The sequence below is a fragment of the Emys orbicularis genome, chromosome 3, assembly GCF_028017835.1.
Source record: "Emys orbicularis isolate rEmyOrb1 chromosome 3, rEmyOrb1.hap1, whole genome shotgun sequence".
Classification (NCBI taxonomy): Eukaryota; Metazoa; Chordata; order Testudines; family Emydidae; genus Emys; species Emys orbicularis.
In genome coordinates, this window is record NC_088685.1 from 190283543 (window position 1) to 190305567 (window position 22025).

General features: G+C 45.2%; 1 protein-coding gene across 2 annotated transcripts in view; it reads right to left on the minus strand.

The window, feature by feature from the left end:
* The window catches only part of RTN4 (reticulon 4), a 97050-nt gene that overhangs the window by 42114 nt on the left and 32911 nt on the right, over positions 1 to 22025 (minus strand). Inside the window, exons 2-3 of one of the 2 annotated variants that reach the window (XM_065402228.1) lie at positions 16983 to 17039; positions 13719 to 16181 (exon numbers count right to left, since the gene is read on the minus strand). The exons of the other annotated variant lie outside the window; for it this stretch is intronic. Coding sequence (XP_065258300.1) covers positions 13719 to 16181; positions 16983 to 17039 — 2520 coding nt within the window. The remainder of the gene's footprint in view (positions 1 to 13718; positions 16182 to 16982; positions 17040 to 22025) is intronic. 2 annotated transcript variants of the gene reach the window in all.

The following is a 22025-nucleotide window of genomic DNA, read 5'->3' on the forward strand; positions in this document are numbered from 1 at the left end:
TTGCCTCAGCCTCCCACCCTGCCATAAAGGTCTCCCCCTTACTTTCACAGAGATTGTGGAGCACACAGCAAGCAGAAATAACAATGGGGAGATTTCTTTGGCTGAGGTCAGAGCGAGTCAGTAGCGATCGCCAGCGACCTTTTAAACAGCCAAATGCACATTTTACCACCATTCTGCACTTGCTCAGCCTGTAGTTAAACAGCTCCTGACTCCTGTCCAGGCTGCCTGTGTATGGCTTCATGAGCCATGGCATTAAGGGGTAGGCTGGGTCTCCAAGAATAACTATTGGCATTTCAACATCCCCAACTGTCATTTTCTGGTCCGGGAAGTAAGTCCCTTGCTGCAGCCCTTTAAACAGAGTAGTGTTCCTGAAGACGCGAGCATCATGAACCCTTCCCGGCCAGCCCGCGTTGATGTTGGTGAAACGTCCCTTGTGATCCACAAGTGCTTGCAGCACCATTGAAAAGTACCCCTTGCGGTTTATGTACTGGGTACCCTGGTGCTCCGGTGCCAAGATAGGGATGTGGGTTCCATCTATCGCCCCACCACAGTTAGGGAATCCCATTGCAGCAAAACCATCCACTATGACCTGCACATCTCCCAGAGTCACTAGCTTTTGTAGCAGCACCTCAGTGATTGCTTTGACTACTTGCATCACAGCAGCCCCCACAGTAGATTTGCCCACTCCAAATTGATTCCCGACTGACCGGTAGCTGTCTGGCGTTGCAAGCTTCCACAGGGCTATTGCCACTCGCTTCTCAACTGTGAGGGCTGCTCTCATCTTGGTATTCTGGCGCTTCAGGGCAGGGGAAAGCAAGTCACAAAGTTCCATGAAAGTGCCCTTACGCATGCGAAAGTTCCGCAGCCACTGGGAATCGTCCCACACCTGCAACACTATGCGGTCCCACCAGTCTGTGCTTGTTTCCCGGGCCCAGAATCGGCGTTCCATGCCTATAACCTGCCCCATTAACAGCATGATCTCCAAAGCACCGGGTCTCGCGGTTCGATAGAATTCCATGTCTATATCCTCATCACTCTCGTCGCCGCGCTGCTGTAGCCTGCTCCTCGCCGCCTGGTTTTCCAGGTTCTTGTTCAGCATAAACTGCACGATAAGGCGCGAGGTATTTACAATGTTCATGACTGCTGTCTTGAGCTGAGCGGGCTCCATGCTTGCCGTGGTATGGCGTCTGCACTGTTCACCCAGGAAAAAGGCGCGAAACGGTTGTCTGCCGTTGCTTCCTGGAGAGGGGGGAGGATATACCCAGAACCACCCGTGACAATGTTTTTGGCCCCATCAGGCATTGGGATCTCAACCCAGAATTCCAATGGGCGGAGGAGACTGCGGGAACTATGGGATAGCTATGGGATAGCTACCCACAGTGCAACGCTCCAGAAATCGACGCTAGCCCCGGTACATGGACGCACACCGCCGAATTAATGTGCTTAGTGTGGCCGCATACAATCGAATTTATACAATCTGTTCCCCAAATTCGAATTATATAAATTCGGATTAATCCCGTAGTGTAGACATACCCATACTTGAGTTTCTGAAAGTGCGAACTGTACGGAGAGATTTTGGCAAACCAATAAAGTGCCTGAACCCACTATTGCTTATTGCTAAAAGCAGCCAAGTCAGCAGGCCATAAAATGGCCATGCAGCAGCCTTAGCATAACCAAGGCAGGAGGGGAGGGGGTTTCAGGTGCCATAGAAAGGTCAGCTTGACTCCAAGTCCCCTTCCTGATAAGAATTCTGTTGAAACTGCTGATACATGAATTTTAGAAGAACAGGAACTTTGTCCATGTGCCCTCAGGAATGTGTCTGACAGGGCCTCAAGGCGTGCAAACTCTGAAAAAAACACACCTGGTTAATCGATGACCTGAAGGAAACCTCTTGCTTGACCTCTAAAACTGCTTGCTTAACAAGTTTTCTTTAAGTGACATGTCATTGTATTACTAATGTATAAATTAGGGGGGGAAGTATGAGTTAGCTGGACTCTTCGGGAGGGTTTCTTCAGGAATTCTCCCTCTGCCGCTGTGCCACTCGAGAGCCACACTCAGCTTTGGTAATTATTGAGGGCTGGGGGTGTTTTACTAACCTGTTGCAGATGTAAGTGCTTGAGACTAAGTAAAGTTTAGCTTTAAGTGTAAGCACTCTTGTATTGTCCTGTTTGTGCCAGCCATCTATCGGTCGGATGGCCGTGTCTCCCCTGATTTATTTCCTGACACCACCTCACAAAGAGTAAGTTACCAAGAGCTTTGGGTTGAAAGAACCCCAGGTAACAGAATTTGAAGGCCACAGCGAGGATAGTAGAGAGGAAGGAGACGGATGGTACAAATAGTTTGTAGTTTGTCCATTGCAATAGGAGGTAAAAGACAGCGGGGTGGGGTCGCTCCCTACAAGTTTCCGTGTCGCAGTTCATGAGTTAATTTACCGATACATTCCGTTACTTGGACTCAGAACTCAGGCTGATTGCCTGCTCCAGTGGAGGAAGTTATGTCCAGAGACAGGGAAACAACTGGAAAGAAAGAACAGTTGAAAATGATGTTGGGAAACAGACTGACAGATTTTGTACAAAAATATGGGGGTAATGGACTCTGGAAGCACGGTGCCTTCACTGGCCCCCGAGCCTTCCTGCAGCTCCACAAGCAATGGGATATCTGGGTTAGTGCAGGAAGGTGGGGAGGTCTGAATGTTAGGGCAAAGAAAAAGGCTGTTTTGTAGGGGTTGTGGATGGTTGCAACAACACTGGATCAGGAGATAGATCGGCTAAAAGACCAGGTGCAGAAATTGGAAAGAATCAGAGCTGAAAAGGAAAGTGAAGTGATTAATTTGAAGGCAGAATCTGATGCTCTCAGAGCTACGTCTCTGACACAAGCAGCACAGATTGTAGGAATGCAGAAGCAGGTGTGTGACAGTGAGAGGGTCAGTGGCAAGCTGCAGGAGGAAGTTTCTGAGTTGACACAGCAGACCACAGAGAGCAAAGTTGCAGTCAGAGCCCTTTTAAAGGGCATAAGAATGGCTCTACTAGGTCAGACCAGAGGCCCATCCAGCCCAGTATCGTGCCTTCCGACAGTGGCCAGTGCCAGGTGCCCCAGAGGGAATGAACAGAACAGGTAATCATCAAGTGATCCATCCCATGTCGCTCATTGCCAGCTTCTGGCAAACAGAGGCTAGGGACATAAATAGGCCTTTTGTTTTTACAGAAATGACAATGTGGCACGTATATATTACTTTAAATCCCCATTTTTACTGCTAAATTTTACTGTTACCTGTTAGCAACTGTCTGAAAACAAAGTAATCATGTTCTGATTACAACCATCAGTAGTCACATACATGCTATGTATACATTTAGTATAAAAGCTCTAAGTAACAAAGAAAATAGACAAAATAATAATCAGAGAAGAGCAAAGGTTCCATGGCAACTGAGAATAGGAGAGCACAAGCAAGGCAGCAACAAAAGCCTTCAGAGAAAAGTGAACATGAGAACATAATGGCCCTACTGAGTCAAACCAAAGGTCTATCAAGCCCAATATCCTGTCTTCTGACAGTGGCCAGTGCCAGGTGCCCCAGAGGGAATGAACAGGTAATCATCAAGTGATCCATCCCTTGTTGCTTATTCACAGCTTCTGGCAAACACCATTCCTGCCCATCCTGACTAATAGCCATTGATGGACCTATCCTCCATGAATTTATCTAGTTCTTTTTTGAACCCTATTATGGACTTGGACTTCACAACATGCTCTGGCAAGGAGTTCCACAGGTTGACCGTGTGTTGTGTGAAGAAATACTTCCTTTTATTTGTTTTAAACCTGCTGCCTATTTATTTCATTTGGTGACCCCTAGTTCTTGTGTTATGAGAAGTAGTAAACAACACTTCCTTATCTACTTTCTCTACACCAGTCATGATTTTAGACCTCAATCATATCTCCCCTTAGCCGTCTCTTTTCCAAGCTGAAAAGTCCCAGTCTTCTTAATCTCTCCTCATATGGAAGCTATTCCATGTCCCTAATCCTTTTTGTTGCCCTTTTCTTAAACTTTTCCAATTCAATATATCTTTTTTGAGATGGGGCAACCACATCTGCATACAGTATTCAAGATGTGGGCGTACCATGGATTTATATAGAGGCAACATGGTATTTTCTGTCTTATTATCTATCCCTTTCTTAATTATTCCCAGCATTCTGTTTGCTTTTTTGATTGCCGCTGCACATTGAGTGGATGTTTTCAGAGAACTATCCACAATGATTCCAAGATCTCTTTCTTGAGTGGTAACAGCTAATTTAGACCCCATCATTTTATATGTACAGTTAGGATTATGCTTTCCAATGTGCATTACTTTACATTTATTAACATGAAATTTCATCTGCCATTTTGTTGCCCAGTCACCCAGTTTTGAGAGATCCTTTTATAGCTCTTTGCAGGCTGCCTCGGTCTTACCTAAGTTTAGTAATTTTGTATCATCTGCAAATTTTGCCACCTCACTGTTTACTCCTTTTTCCAGATCATTTATGAATATGTTGAACAGGACTGGTCCCAGAACAGACACCTTGGGGACACCACTATTTACCTCTCTCTCTCTTCCGAAAACTGACCATTTATATTTACTCTTTGTTTCCTATCTTTTAACCAGTTACCAATCCATGAGAGCACCTTCCCTCTTATCCTGTGGCAACTTACTTTGCGTAAGAGCCTTTGGTGAGGGACCTTGTCAAAGGCTATCTGAAAAATCTAAGTACACTATATCCACTGTATCCCCTTGGTCCACAAGCTTGTTGACCCCCTCAAAGAATTCTAGTAGATTGGTGAGGCATGATTTCCCTTTACTAAAACCATCTTGACTCTTCCTCAACAAATTATGTTCATCTATATGTCTGACAATATTGTTAGACTTCTAGCATTGGTACATAAGCACTTTAAAAACTTGTCTCCTTTTAACTGTCTGCCATTACATGATGTAATTGAATGGGACTCTTTTTTATTTGACTGTTTCTGATCAGACTCTGCCTGTATTTTATCAGGATTCACAAAGCAGAAGCCAGGCAGACCACGGGGAATGCCTGAGATTGATTTGTGCCCTTAAGGCTCAGTTGGGAGAGCAAAGGGGGAACATGGCAGGGATCAGCGGGAATTGTAGTTGGGAGGAAAACATAGAATAAGAGGAGGATCCCAATGCATACCCCCTTATTGCAATTATGAGCTGAAGGACCCTGGTGAGTTCACCCTAGATCCCATCAGGCAGTCTCCATATAGTCCCCTACAGGAATCACTGGAAGAGCTGGATAGACCTCCTCCAATGGCCCCCATAGTCAATACCTCTGTCACAAAAAGGGGACCTCAGGGAGGAACAGAGGAGCAGCTGGAGACTAGACCCTTTACCCCTGACCAGGTTAGGGCAGTAGAGAAATCAGTTGGCCCGCTGAATAGGAGCACAGCCTTGGGGTGGATGGTAAGAGTATCTGGCATGGCTGTATTCACTCCGGCTGATGTGTCAGCTATATGCAGGGATTGTATGTCCCCCAAGGATTTTGCAGGGCCCCCTTATGATATCCAGATGCGCCACTCCCTGGAGCAGATGATACAGAGAAGCACATAAATGTAGAGAGAGAAGTAATACACACCCTCTTCCTGGGAGAAAGCCCCAGTTATATTTCACCAAGAGAAGAAACAGTCCGGGGAGAGAGTGGAAAGTTATATAGGCAGAAAAAAACTGGCACGGAGACATTCTGGGCTGACAAATGTCATTAACCCAGACTTTGCAGCCCTCCCTTTCAAACAAGCTTCAATCCAAGGATTTCTCCCTTTAATTTGTATGGCCTTAGTGGGTATGGATCTGGCAGCAGTTCTAACAAGAGATATTGAGAATAGAGCAAAGCAGGCCTCTGAGGTCCAAAAGGATATCCACTCTCCTAAAAGAAAAACTGATAAGGTGGCTGCTATAGCCCCTCCAAGTAGCACGCAGGAAAAGGAAAGAGGAGACAGACCCCATAAGGGACGAGGCAGAACCCATGGCGTGGGGAAATTTGGAAGCAGCTTTTAAAATATGAGCAAAAGGAAACGATACACTGGCTGCCTACTGCTGAACTCCTAGCGAAATTGGCAGAACATGAACTGGCCAAGCATCGAGGAAAAAGCGCCAGTGCACCACCGATTGCTGTCCTATAGGGAGAACGGGCGCCCCAGGATCCCCCAATTGTGGCACAATTAAACACTGGTGGACTGGGGGAGGTTCATGATTTATGTGAAGTTTGCAGGAGGGGCGTTCGGACAAAAAATTTACCTGTAGACTCAGGTGCTACCTACTCCCTAATTAGTACCCAAAATAAGCACCTGTTTGGACCTCTGACTGGAGTCAAAACCTTACAGGGATTTAATGAGGTACAAAGCATTGTCCCCTTCTGTAAAAAAAATCACATATAGTGTGGGAACAAAGAAGAGTCAAGGGCAATTTGGCTTGATGGATTTGGGGGGAGAAGGTATTCTAGGAATAGATGCTCTGAGGGAATTGAGAGTGCTGGTTGATTGTGCTAACAGGGTTTTGTGGGAAATGCCTCCTTGCACCCCAAGGGAGCCTGTGGAGATTTCAGTCAGCTATCCAATAGCAGCCCTTAAGGCATCTGAGGAATTGGAATGGGCTGCTTGACCCCCAGAAGTTTTAGCAATTGCAGAGAAATATCGGGAGGTGTGGGACAAGAATAAAATAGAATGTGGTAAAATTGATGCAGAATTCCTAGTCACAGGCCCTGATCCTCCAAGCCAGAAGCAGTATCAATATCCAAAGGAGGCGGAAGCTAGTCTAAAGGAAACAATTGATGGGCTTTTGAGTTTTAGTGGAACAGCTCAGCACTAACAATGCTGCCCTATGGCCTGTCCTTAAGAGTGATGGCAAAACTTGGAGACTTGTTGTGGATTTTTGCCCCCTCAACTGGGTGACTCCACCTATGGCCCCCATAGTGGTTAAATATCAGGAGGTAATGGCTTCCATTGTAGGAAGGGCCCAGTGGTTTTCAGTTTTAGATTTGGCTAATGCTTTCTTTGCTATCCCCTTACTATACAGCTACTATAAAATTTGCTTTCACTTTTCAGGAAAAACTATTGTGTTTTGCCCAGGTCCCCATGGGCTGGAATAACGCACCTGTTATCTGCCATGCCCATGTAGCAAAAGTGTGGGAGAGAATGCCTGAAAGGGATAGTATGTGGATGATATCCTGGTCTGCACACAGACCCAGGAGGAAAATTTAAAGGTGTTGGACAGAGTGCTGCAAAAGATTCAGGAAACAGGGTTTAAAGTAAGCCCAAAGAAGGCCCAACTGTGCTCCCAGCAGGTACACTATCTTGGGGTAACCCTGGGACAAGAAGGGCGCTCCCCTGACCAATAGAGGGTTGAATTATTTCTCAATGACCCAGCCCCCACAGACATAACCACTCTGAGATCCTTCATGGGCATGGTTAACTTTTCCCGAGATCTTATAGAAGGGTTTTCAGAAAAAGCAGCACTGCTGCATGAATTGTTAAAGAAAGGGTCAGAATGGAACTGGGGCCAAGAGCAGCTGGAAGCTATGGCCCAGTTAAAACAAGCCTTGGCCCAAGCCCCAGCCCTATCATGTCTCCAGGGAGGAGAACCTTTTGTATTACAACTGGCAACTACAGACAAGGGAATGGGAGCTGTGCTAAGCCAGAACCATGGAACCGGTTTCCAACCTGTAGCTTATGCCTCCAAGACCCTGAGTGAGATAGAGAAGGGATTCACCCCATGTGAAAAGGTGGTCTTGGCACTCGTTTGGGCACTACAGCATTGGGACTACCTGGTGGGTTTGTCCCCTGTGTTACTAAAAATAACCCACTCCCCAGTGAAGCATGTACTCACTGGCAAAAATCAACAATGGCCAGGTATCTAGCCCTCGATTGGCAAAATGGACCCTTGCTTTGTTAAACAAAAATGTAGATATGGACAAAAACCCAGTACTTTCCCCAATACCTTACGGCCTCCTGATAGAGGGGGAAGAGCACGAATGTCCATTACCTGAGCCACTGCCTCGGGAGCCGTCGCTTTCGAGGGAGGGGCCATGCTGAGTGAGATGCTGGAAATAGCAGATATTGTTTGGTTTGTGGACGGCTCTTGTTTTTACAAAAACGGCCATCTGCATGTGGGCTTCGCTGCTTTAAAAGTGCCTACGGGCGAGGTGCTGAGGGCACAGTGTACACTATATTCTGTCCAAGCAGCCGAAATTGTGGCTATAGCAGTAGCCCTCGAAAATACCCCCACCACTCAGGCGGTAGCCATTTTCACAGACTCAGACTGGGTCCTTGGGTCCTTAGTGGATTGGGTTCCGGAATGGAAAAAGAGAGGGATGAGATCTGCAGACTGGAAACCCATAGCCCATGCCAACAAAATGACATACGTGTGGGCATTGACGAAGGCCCGGAACACTGTGGTACACTTGGGAAAAGTCAGAGCACACAAGAAGGGGAATGAGGAGTCAAAATGGAAAAATCGGGCATTTGAGGAAGCAAGGAGGGGGGCCAAAGAAGGAAAATTGTGGCAGCCAAGAAATGGGGAAGGTATAGCTCCGATAGCTGCAGCCAGAAAAAGACTCAGTTCAAATAGATTTAATAACCCTCCAAAGCCAGTATCCCAGCCTGACAGAATTAGTGAAAAAGGGAAAGCACCGGGAGTGGAAGGTGTGGCAGAATGAATCAAAATTAATTCTAGCAACTAAAGAAGGGGAACCAGAAGCAGTCTGGGTGGTTCCTGCAGCATTAAGAACAGAAATGATTTCCCTAGTTCACGATGGGGGACACCTAGGAGTAGAGAAAACCTTAACCTGATTGCAGGCTGCCGACTGGTGGCCACACATGAGCAGCAATGTGGAGCAGTTTGTAAATAACTGTCTACCATGGCTAATAATGCTGATCCCAAAATAATCAAAGGACCTATTCTCTGATGTCTAAGAGAATAGAGGGACCATGGGCCCGAATGCAAATTGATTTTATCGGGCCGCTACCGAGGACAACAAGGGGTAATCAGTATTGTCTGGTGATTGTTGATCCCTTTACTAAATGTATTGAGGCTATCCCTACTCAAAATAACACAGCTTAAACTACACCTCGGGTGCTCACTGAACGAGTAATAACCAGATGGGACATCCCAAGGGAAACTGATTCAGACCAAGGGCCCCACTTTATTGGGGAAATCACAAAAGGAATCTGCCAAGTGTTTGGAATTAAACAAATGCTACATATAGCTGGACACCCCCAAAGTTCAGGCCAAGTAGAGCGAACTAACTGTACTCTAAAAACAGCTCTCAGAAAAGTAGTAAACCAGCAAGGGGAAGGATTGGGACCAAAGACTGCCATTCATCCTGATGGCTATCAGGGGGTCCGTGGCATCGCCTGGAGTAACTCCATTCAAGACAATGACTAGGAGAGATATGTCTTCCTCAGGACAGTGATAGGAGGATGGAACAGCATGGAAACCATGAAACTATGAAACAGTAAAGAGTAATTTTGTCAACAAATTGCATCCAGTTTCCAACAATCTATAACTATCTTCCCTATAAACTGACAGGTCTCAAGAAAATATCACATTAGCTTTAAGTCTAGTGGGAACAAATACAAATTGCTGCTACAGCCTTTTTACCTCAGTACCTGATCTTGGAGGAAAGAGGTTTTTCCTCCTCTAAAATAATGTAGCATGTTCATTTTTATTAATGACAATGGCACAAAAAGTAGGAGTGTGCTAATAAAATTTACGGATGACACAAAGTTGGGAGATATTGCCAATACAGAGGAGGACAAGAATATCATACAAGAAGATCTCACCAACCTTGAAAACTAGAGTAATAGAAATGGGATGAAATTTAATAGTACAAAGTCATGCATATAGGGACTGTGGCAGGGCAGGCGTAAACCCCTGGAATGCCCTGCTAAAATGCTGGCTAAGCCCTGCTTTCTGGTGGGGAAGCCAGATGCAGGGGTCTGGGCAGCCAGCAGAGAGCCCAGCTGCAGGACCTAATGAGGGCCAACTCACAGCAATGACTTGAGTTAAGTAGAGACAGCTGGGCTGAGGAAGGGGAGGGCTATAAAAGCCCTGGAGAAAGCTCAGTCAGGAGGCTAGCCTGGGAGGGGATAGGAGGCTTACATCTCTGTCTCCTCACCAAAGGAAGGGAGCCTCATGGTGGTTAGACCCTGGGAAGGGTCTGAATGGGGATAACTGTTGGGGGAATAAGGGGGACTACACAGTTGCGCTGTAAATAAAGACACATGGGTGAAGCACCAAGAAGGCGTGGGGACTCTATTGAACCAGCCAATGCAGGGCACAGGCTCGAGAGGGCGGAGACTTGTGCGGACCCTGTGACAGGGACAAAAAACAAGAATTTTTGCTATAAGCTGGGGATATATCAGTTGGAAGTGACAGTGGAGGAGAAAGACCTGGGTGTATTGGTTGATCACAGGACGACTATGAGCCAGCAATGTGATGTGACCGTGAAAAAGGCTACTGCAAGCCTAGGATGCATCAGGCAAGGCACTGGTGGGACCTCATCTGGAACACTGTGTGCAATTCTGGTCTCCCATGTTTAAGATGAATGAAAATTGAACAGATGCAGAGAAGGGCTACTAGGATGATCCAAGGAATAGAAAACCTACCTTATGAGAGGAGACTCAAAGAGCTTGGCTTGTTTAGCCTAACCAAAAGAAGGCTGAGGGGAGATAGGATTGCTCTCTATAAATATAACAGAGGGAGGAAGAGGAGTTATTTAAATTAAGCGCCAATGTGGACACAAGAACAAATGGCTATAAACCAGCTATCAACAAGTTTAGGCTCGAAATTAGATGAAGGTTTGTCAACACCAGAGGAGAGAAGTTCTGGAACAGCCTTCCAAAGGGAATATTGGGGACAAAAAAAAAAAAAAAAAGTAACTGGCTTCAAGACTGAGCTTGATAAGTTGATGGAGTATGATGAGACTGCCCACAATAGCACGTAGCCAATCTGCAACTGCTAGCAGCAAATATCTCTAGCAGCCAGTGATGGAACACTAGATGGAAGGGCTCTGAGTTACTACAGAGAATTCTTTCCCAGGTGTCTGGCTGGTGGGTCTTGCCCACATGCACAGGGTCTGACTGCCATATTTGGAGTTATGAAGGAATTTCCTCCCCCGAGTCAGATTGGTGGAGGCCCTAAGGGGTTTTTCGCCTTTCTCTGCAGCATGGGGCCTTGGTCACTTGCAGGTTTAAACTAGTGTAAATGGTGGATTCTCTGTGACTTGAAGTCTTTAAATTATGATTTGAGGACTTCAGTAATTTAGCCAGAGGTTATGGGTAAGGCTCCGTGTTTGTCACGGATTCCATGACTTTCCATGACTTCCGCAACTTCTGCAGAAGCCAGTGCACCCGAGCAGCTCGGGCAGCTCCAGGCCAGGCTCACCGGCCACTGCTGGAGCAGTCTCGGGCCCCAACCCCCACTCCCCAGCAGCAGGAATTTGGGTGTGGGGGGGCTCAGGGTTGGGGTGCGGTGCTTACCTGGGGGGGGCCCTGAAAGGGCAACAGCAATTTCCCTCCCTCAGCATCTACCTCCATGTGCTGCCTCTGCCTGCACGCAGGCACCACCCCCCGCAGCTCCCATTGGCCACAGTTCCCAGCCAATGGGAGCTGCAGAACTGGGGCTTGGACCGGAGCAGAGGCAGCATGTGGAGCTAGGGTCGCCTCTTCCCAGAAGCCAGGTAGGGAGCCTGCTCCAGCCCCCCCAGCACCCCCAGCTCCCCCCTGCACTGCGTCCCCTGAGCACCCACAGTGCCCCTCCCACCTCAGCACCCACGGCCGCCCCTCCCTTCAAGTCAGTCAGGGGTATATAGTAAAAGTCATGGACAGGTCACAGGCCGTGAATTTTTGTTTACTGCCCGTGACCTGTCCATGACTTTTACTACAAATACTTGTGACTAAAATGTAGCCTTAGCTATGGGTCTATTACAGGAGAGTGTGGGTGAGGTTCTGTGGCCTGCAATGTGCAGGAGGTCAGACTAGATGGTCATGATGGTCCCTTCTGGCGTTAAAGTCTGAGTCTATTAACAATGTGTTTTTAAAAGTTCTTGTTCCAAATAATAACTTTTTTTTAAACAGAGGATAGCTTCCCTGAGTTCAAATGATGAGAAACTAATTTCAAGAAAAATGCCAGAGAGGTCAACTGGTGTTGGACGTGAAGTCTTCATACAACAGCAAAGGAATACTTTGTAATATAAATACCGCTATACTAAGTGGCAATAGGATCCGGGAAGGAAAAGAAAAGGTCTTTTTGTTTATTTTAAAGAAACAGCGGCAACTTTTAGGAAGGAAAAAGTCTGCATTTAATTTTATGTTGTGTAATTTTAAGTTGTAAGCTCTTGAAGTAGGGACTGGATAAATAAGGTAATCGTACCAGTAGGTATACACACACTTACACAAAACAGAACCCTTATGGAATTTGAAGTCTGCTGCATGCAGGTAACACAGAATACCAACACAAAGCATAAAAATTAAACTGCACATCATGCATGTAGTAAAACAAGAGTTCACAGAATTCAGATTAATAGGGATACATACACTGAAATGATTGCTGATTCCAATGTATCCACATTTATACTAAACTGAAGTCTATAAAGACTGACCACTACTTGTACCAGAAGCAGATTTCCAGTAAATCACAGGCTTATGTATAATTCACAAGAATTTTTCAAGAAGCAGCACAGTGTTCTGCACCAAAAAGGCAAGCAGTTTTATTTTATCCCACAATTGAGCTGGATTTGAAAGAGGCATATAGTTTGGAGCAGCAATTATGAGACAAGAAATGCCGAGAATCCTACCCTCTACCTTTCTGCTACTTTAAATCAATGTGAATGTAGGGAAATACTGTGCTAGAGTACAGCTCACTAAGATCTCATTTTAAAAATAAGAAATGGGCATCTCTAATACAACTGTATGTGTACAAAGTGATTTTAATGTTCACAGAATATTTGACTTCTTACTGCTCAGCATTTTCAATAATGTGAATATTAAGATCCCTGATGTACATGTAGGCCCAATGATTACAACAATGAAAAGCAAGACATAAGTTATTGCTTAGGCTGTATCAGTGCGCCTTTGATGGCTACAAGTTGTACATGCAGCTGCAGAAAAACTACCCAGACAGTTTTAAGATCTGATTTATGATTAAACTCTGTAGGTGAAGAAACCAAGCATTTGAGATAAACTCATACAACGTAAATTAAGAGACTCACCACCCCAGTTACTATGGCAACCTGCCTTTGACGGATTTGGTCTCAAAACTTGGGGCTAGCAACATGGAGATAACATGCACGGCTTCGAGCAATAAAAACTGGTTTCCAGGGCTTTTGATGCCCGGTTTATTAAGGAGCACCAAAGAATTTTGAAGTAAGCAGTAAGCTGTTCTCTTTGCTCAGGGTAAAGATCTGTACCGATAGACCAGTAAAAAGAGGAGAGGAGAAGACTGGGGAAGGGAAATCCACCCTGAGTGGCTGGTAGGCAAGACTCAACACAAAAAAATACTGGTGCAGTCAGGATGGGGAAAATGTTAATACAGTACTCACATTTTAAGCTGAGGGCACCAGAAATATGTTAGACAATAAAATGTACATATAATGATCCATTAAAAAAAAGTCATTAATGCTTAAGTTTAGCTAAAGAAATATGTTGATTAGTGAAGTGCAAGACAGTGTATGCAGATTACCTGAGGATTTACTCATCTTTGCTGTAAATATAGCAGTAGATTTTTCCTTGTCTTTAACAGAAGCAACTTCTCTCTCCGCTTCTTTCTCAATAGCTTCAGGTTTTCCTATACTGACTACCTCTTTCTCAGTGGACAAAGGTGAAACATCAGTAGGCAATAACACCACCTTGGATACTTCAGGCACTTCTCTGACCAAAACCTCTGAGGACTTTTCCAAGGCATGAATATTTTCTTCAGCTTCCACTTGCACATTCTTTAAAGACAGATCATGGGATAGTTCTGTACAAGGCAAGTGACTTATCTCAGCTTTGATCACATTAGTAATCTGTTTACTTTCATCTTTGTGGGATAGTTCTTTGTCAGTGTTTTTTGTCACCAATTTAGGAGCAGTTTTAGGACTGACTAATGTCATAAAGTCTTCTGTCAGTGTGACTGGAGATGACTTTGTGAGTAAATGAACTTTGTCTACTATTTTTGATTCCTTAAAAACAGACATATTACCTGAATAGGCCACAGTACTCAACTCCTCCATCTGAAGAGGAATTTTTTCCTTGGCTATTTCTATAAAAGCTGACTCAGAGGGCAAAGTAGTAGTAGTTATGGAAGATTCCACTTCAGGTTGGAAAGACTCCAAATAGGGTTTGCCAGTAGAATGTAGCAAATCTGTAAGTCCCTCCTTATCATCATCATCTGTTACAATCTTGTCAGTATTTTCAACTGATTTATCTTCCACAGTGAGGGATGCAACTACTTGTTCTTTCTGAGGAAGCTCAGGTGTTGGCTGACCACTAAACAAGGCAGTTTTTCCAGACTGGGGTGACATTTTTTCAAAGGACTCAATACGTTCAGGCACATGCTGTGAAACACATTCTGTTATTAGTGTCTTTGAATAATCTATAAAGGCTGGGGAAGCAGATTCACTGGAGACCTTTGTTTCTTTAATTAAGTCACAAGCAATAGATATATAAGGAGTCTCTATTTCTTCAGCAACTGCACTACTCTTATGATCAGGTTCTTTTAATACAGTTTCCTCCTTTGCTTCTTGTGCCTGTGTTAATGATACATTCACTGCCGCTTGGTATGGTGGAGATTTCCCAGACTCTTGTTTTACATTCTCATAATCAACGACAGGAGTAAAAGCTTCTGATGGGGAGGCTTCAAGCTGCCCAGCAGTGGCATCTGCACCAGCAACTCCAATGTTTAATGGGGCTTCCATAACAATATCAGGCAAGACTGGTGATGGGGCAGCTTCAGCTCCTTCAAATGAAAGACAGAGCTGTATCACAGGTTTCAAAGGCTCTTGTGATGACTCAGATGTTTGGACTAAATCTATCTTTGTTTCATAAGCAAGTTTTGTACATGTTGCATCATGCATTTCACTTTCATATGCTTCTTGTACTAAATCTGGAGTAAGACCTTCCGGCATATTTGTTGCAGTATCAGCAGACATCTCTGATAAACTATCTGTTTTAGCATAGTCAGCTTCCTGGCTCTGCCTGTCTACTACTTCAATGCTGGTATCATTCTGTTCTGTGCCAATCTGGGCATTCATTTCTGCTATTTTTTTCTCATCCGTTTTATTTTCTGACATATCCTCCTCTAATGGAGAAAGAGTTTTAGCTATATTGTCCTCAATTGTTACAGTAGATTCAAATTTAGCACAAGTAATATAAGCTTGTGAAGATTCTTTTATAGCTTCTGGGGTGCTTGGGAAAGAAAGATCTTCATTACTGCTTTCACTTTTGTTTTCAAGATCTTTTTGTATTGTTAGTATCTGAAGTTTATCTGCATCATATTTCTCATCTAAACTGCTTTCTAATTTGCTATCTATCTGACTTCCAACAACCACTTTCAAGCTGCTAACTCCATGGCAAGTATCTTTTACCTCCCATATTGGCTCAAATGGTTTGAAGTCTACATATTCTTCCCTTATAGGAGTGTTTTCTTCGAAAGCCACTTTTTCACCATGATCATTGCTATCATATTTCACTTTCTCAGAAGATGCCTCTTCATCATGCTTTCCAAATAAATCAACAGGAACTTTTGGAGATGTATGGTGCTGATGTGCAGGGATTTTTTCTAGGTTAAACCTTTCTTTACTGTTCTCTAGCAGCTTTTCTTCTATAGTCTGTGATATAATGGCTGCTTCTGCTTTAGCAAATGGGAATTCCATTTCTGAATATTCCATCTCTGGAACATCTCTGGCATTTTTCTCTACAAGAAATGGATTCCTTGCAATTTCTTTAGTTTCTTTATAAGCCTCACTTTCATTTTTGTTGTAAATGCTTCTTGCAGGTAATCCATCTGATAGCATATCAAAGGTTGCGTGCTCTTTAAAGGGATCGGTTGAGAGAGGAGAGAGAGAAGGAAGAGAAGCAGCAGTGTCAAGCAGGACTGCAGTGAAATCCTCTTGGCCAGACGACATAGTGCTACCTGGCTGCTCCTGCAAGTCCATAACTTTTTCTGTGACCATGGACAGAAAGGAAAGTTAGAGAATGCAAGTGTTCTTAAAGTTAATGCAAATTGTATGACAAGTTCAAAATAATATTAGTTATTAAAATATTCCTCTAAAACTATCATAAATATTACTAGCCATTAAAATAAAGTGTGGGTTAGAATATAATGTTATTCTATTTCACCTCTTTTAGCAAGCAGGGAAGTATGCAAAAGGTTAGAGAAGCAGCAACTTTATGCAGTGCAAAGATTAGTTAAGATCAAAAGATCAGAGGAGAATAGTATCCAATCCAAGTATCACCAATAAGAATGTTAGGCAACTCTAACCAGGTGTGTGTGTTGGCGGGGAGGTGGGAGGGGAATCGGTCTTATTTTCCCTTTTACAAAAAAGTGATTCAATGGATAGCATATTAGAAGAACAGCCACTGAGTAAATGCTATACCATGGAGTTCATTTACACATAAAATACTGCAAAAAGTTATTACTGATTAAAGCTTTCGCTAGTCAGTAAGAGCAACTATGCTTTAAAATTTTAACCTGTTAATTGTATCACATGATTTCCTGTATCAAGAGTCCAAGAATCTACAGAGCAGTAGCTTGTTTATAATAGGAACTATCTGCCATCTATATAAATAAATGCATATTTGAATCTTGAGCAGATAAACTGCAAGCTTAGAATTTGGAAGATAAATGCTATTCTTGGACCCATGCTAACTTTTAGTAAATGCAAACTAGTTGGAAGGAGTTAATGAGATGACAGTCAAAGTGCAGAATGTACTCTAAGACAAAAGGCTAGCAGAAAGAACTTGCCTGCAGAGGAGTGCATCAGAGGCTCAGATGCAGCAGGAAGAGCAAAAAGGGTCTCATCTGAAAAACAAATACATAAAACCTCAGCAGAAATAAATAAAGGCTAGGTAGTTTGAAAAGAAGAGTAAGCAAGCAAGTATTCAGTTCACAATCAGTAACAATGTGTAATTAGTATTTACATCCACATTGGAAACCACAGGACTATACACAAACCAGAAAGTATGGTGTCTCTGAATTCAAAATTCTCCATTTTATCATGAGGGTGTTACTAAGGCTACCTATGCTTCCCCATACCCCCAAGCCAGGAGCTCGTTCTAAGACAGAGCAGTAAACTACAGCAATTAGTCTTCATTCTTAATTGTCCAAGCTTCTATGCTACTAGTACTCCTGGGGGAATTCTGCGCCACTGTCCATGCAGAATTTGCACAGAAATTAATGTTGTGCACGCAGGCCAGGACGCAGCATCAGGCTGTTTCTCCCTCTGGATCCCTGGGCTCTGGGGGTATAGGGTGAAGGTGTCTGGGCTGGGGTGGGCTCCACAGCTGGGCTCTGGTGGGGGGGGGCATGCGAGTGTCTGGGCTGGGAGCTCTGCAGCTGGGATCTGGAGGATGAGAGGGTATGAGTGTCTGGGCTGGGACGGCCCTGCAACTAGGCTCTGGGTGGGTGAGAGGGTAGTGAGTGCGGGTGTCTGGCCTGGGGGGCTGCCCCACAGCTGGGCTCTGGGTGTGTGTAGGGGGTAGGGGATGCAGGTGTCTGGCCCTCCTGCTGGGCTCTGACAAATAAAATATGCAGAATTTTGCAGAATTTTAAAATATTGTGAGCAGAATTTAGTTTTTTGGTGCAGAATTCCCCCAGGAGTATACTAAAGCAGAGGTTCTCCAACTGGAGTCCATGGACCCTGAGGGTCTGTAAGGGTACACCAGGGGATCCGCGAGTCATTTCCAGCTCCAGGGGTCACGATTAGTGGGGCCGGTGGCCCTGGACAACTCCTCCCCCGCCCTCCCAGTGCCTTCTGCACACTGCGGAACAGCTGTTCCACAGTGTGCAGGAGGCGCTGGGAGGGAGGGGAAGGAGCGGGGACAGGGCGCACTCGGGGGAGGGGGCAGAAAGAGGCAGGGAAGAGGAGGGGCAGGGGTTGAGCAGGGGTGGGAAGAGATGGGGCAGGGGGTGAGGACTTGGAGGAAGGGGTGGAGTGGGGGCAGGGTCTGGGGCTAAGCGGGGGTTCAGCACCCCCAGGGAAAATTAGAAGCCATCTTGGGGGGCCCGCAAAATTTTTTAAATCAAAATGGGGGTCCTTGGGTTGCTAAAGTTTGAGAACCACTGTACTAGACTCCTAACAATATAAAAGAATAAATTATCCAGAGTTGATGCTGCCATGCTGTCCTTAGTTTACCCATTGTAGCCACGTGTCACAGAAAGATGACTAATGTTGCAACATTTGAGTACAAGACAGGAAGTTAAAGGGATGCCTTTAAATTAAATCTGCTCTCATTAAAGTTAGTAAATGCAAAAAATTTAATGTACCGTATATACTCGATCATAAGCCGATTCGTTTATAAGCCAACCCCCCCCCCCCCCCCCGATGGATAAGTAAAAATGGAAAAATTTTATGACCCGTTCATAAGCCGACCCTATAATTCAGGGGTCAGCAAACTTTGGCTCCCGGGCCATCAGGATAAGCCACTGGTGGGCTGAGATGGTTTGTTTACCTCGAGCATCCGCAGGCACGGAGGTAAACCTAAGTAAACAAAGTGTCCCGGCATGCTAGCTATTTACCCTGACGGACTGGGACAGCAACTGGTGGGGAAATTTTTGGGGGGAGGGGAGAGAAGCTAGAGATCAGGGGAGTAACCCCTGTGACCCACCCCCCACATAACCCCACCCCTAGCCCGGGACACCTACACTCTCCCCATCTCATCCCTTCCCACCTTATCTGGGGAGGGCCAGAGGAGGATGTCCCTGGCCTGGCTGGAGCTGCTCCAGCAGGCTAGGCAGCACGGCCGCAGGCTGCTCCGGCGGGTCAGACCGGGCAGCACAGCCGCAGCATGTTCCAGCAGGCTGGGCCGGGCAGCACGGCCACAGCGTGCTCCAGGGGGCCGGGTGGCACGGCCACAGCGTGCTCCAGGGGGCCGGGCGGCGCGGCCACAGCCTGCTCTGGCGGGCGGGGCCGAGTGACACGGCTGCAGCCTGCCAGCCCCGGGGCTGCAGCCTGCCAGCCCTGGAGCTGCAGCTGCTTCAGAGGCTGGCGGGAGAGCAGCGTGGCCAGAAGCAGAGAGACTCTGGCCCCGCCTCTTCCCTTCTGGCTCTGCTGGCTGTGCTGCCTCTCCTTGCTCCCTCTGTTGGGAGGAGGGGCTGTGTCCCACCTCTCCCTTCCTATACCCATTCATAAGCCGACCCCCTTCTCTGGTGCTTCCCTTTTTTACTAAAAAAAAAAAAAAATCAGCTTATGAACGAGTATATACGGTAGTTAACTTAATTTTAGTATTTAAATTATCCCAGTTAGATTCTCAATTTCTCATCTCATTGAGATGAACAGGGTAGAAGAGTTGCTATTATTTGTTTGAAAACAACTTTTCTGAATGGCTAAGTTTACAGAAACACACACTAAATGCTCCTAAAAAGCAGGCTGCAAGATAATGTATACTGTCTTTTGTTGCTTTGTTTTTAATCTGGGTTATTCCCAGAGATCCCCATTGTGCTTCCTGGCAACATCACAAAATATCAGACGTCTTATTGTAAGCTACAGCATCTCTGATGTCACATAACAATGCATTACAAGATATCTTCAGTGAACTAGGAAGTACTACAGAGGTGTCCATCTTTAAATGAAATTTATAATTTGCAGGATATTTCAAGATATAGAAAAAAGTTAGCGAGACTCTAAAATAATGAATTATGCAATTTTATCCATGTGGTTTTCTTCAGTTCCTGATAATATATTAGTATATATTTATTTGGAAGAACTTTCCTAGGAGTTTCTGTATAACATTGACAATCTCTCTCACACTGGCTGTCCAACTAAGAATCTGAGCACAACACATAAAACAGATTCAGTGTACAATGTGGCATGTAAAAAGGTGCAAAACATGTTCAATGGGTAGCAAACAATTGGGGGGAAAAATCACTTCTATCATTCAGCCAATTTTTGCCAAACCTGGTTGTGCAAGTAGCTTAAGATGAACACTATTCACATGCCAAATTTCAAAGTTCAGCCAATTTAGTTTTATGAAATAAATGTTTTTTCTTTTTAAATGAAAAAATTAGAGTTTGGGGTTTTTTAAATTTCTAGAATTAAATTGGCTGTACAGATTTGCTCAAACTCTTTATCCTAACGTTCATTTTAGCAACCACAAGTAGAAAATTTCAACCCTAATTCAGAATATGTGAAAGCACAAATCCATGGGGCCGGATGCGCTGCATCCGAGGGTGCTAAAGGAGTTGGCGGATGTGATTGCAGAGCCATTGGCCATCATCTTTGAAAACTCATGGCGATCGGGGGAGGTCCCGGATGACTGGAAAAAGGCTAATGTAGTGCCCATCTTTAAAAAAGAGAAGGAGGAGGATCCGAGGAACTACAGGCCAGTCAGCCTCACCTCAGTCCCTGGAAAAATCATGGAGCAGGTCCTCAAGGAATCAATTATGAAACACTTAGAGGAGAGGAAAGTGATCAGGAACAGTCAGCATGGATTCACCAAGGGGAAGTCGTGCCTGACTAACCTAATTGCCTTCTATGAGGAGATAACTGGCTCTGTGGATGAGGGGAAAGCAGTGGATGTGTTATTCCTTGACTTTAGCAAAGCTTTTGATACGGTCTCCCACAGTATTCTTGCCGCCAAGTTAAAGAAGTATGGGCTGGATGAATGGACTGTAAGGTGGATAGAAAGCTGGCTAGATCGTCGGGCTCAACGGGTAGTGATCAATGGCTCCATGTCTAGTTGGCAGCCGGTTTCGAGCGGAGTGCCCCAAGGGTCGGTCCTGGGGCCGGTTTTGTTTAATATCTTTATTAATGATCTGGAGGATGGTGTGGACTGCACTCTCAGCAAGTTTGCAGATGACACTAAACTGGAAGGAGTGGTAGATATGCTGGAGGGTAGGGATCAGATACAGAGGGACCTAGACAAATTGGAGGATTGGGCCAAAAGAAACCTGATGAGGTTCAACAAGGACAAGTGCAGAGTCCTGCACTTAGGACGGAAGAATCCTATGCACTGCTACAGACTAGGGACCGAATGGCTAGGTAGCAGTTCTGCAGAAAAGGACCTAGGGGTCACAGTGGACGAGAAGCTGGATATGAGTCAACAGTGTGCTCTTGTTGCCAAGAAGGTTAATGGCATTTTGGGCTGTATAAGTAGGGGCATTGCCAGCAGATCGAGGGACGTGATCGTTCCCCTTTATGCGACATTGGTGAGGCCTCATCTGGAGTACTGTGTCCAGTTTTGGGCCCCACACTACAACAAGGATGTGGACATATTGGAAAGAGTCCAGTGGAGGGCAACAAAAATGATTAGGGGGCTGGAGCACATGACTTATGAGGAGAGGCTGAGGGAACTGGGATGGTTTAGTCTGCAGAAGAGAAGAATGAGGGGGGATTTGATAGCTGCTTTCAACTACCTGAGGGGGGGGTTCCAAAGAGGATGGAGCTCGGCTGTTCTCAGTGGTGGCAGATGACAGAACAAGGAGCAATGGTCTCAAGTTGCAGTGGGGGAGGTCTAGGTTGGATATTAGGAAACACTATTTCACTAGGAGGGTGGTGAAGCACTGGAATGCTTTACCTAGGGAGGTGGTGGAATCTCCTTCCTTGGAGGTTTTTAAGGCCCGGCTTGACAAAGCCCTGGCTGGGATGATTTAGTTGGGAATTGGTCCTGCTTTGAGCAGGGGGTTGGACTAGATGACCTCCTGAGGTCCCTTCCAACCCTGATATTCTATGAATGTTCAAATTGAAATTTTAAAGTGACTATTCTAATACAGACTAGATACTCTCACTGGACACTAGTCAACATGCAGTATTGCAGGTCACAAAAGAACAAGTGTATTACTGGGTGAGAT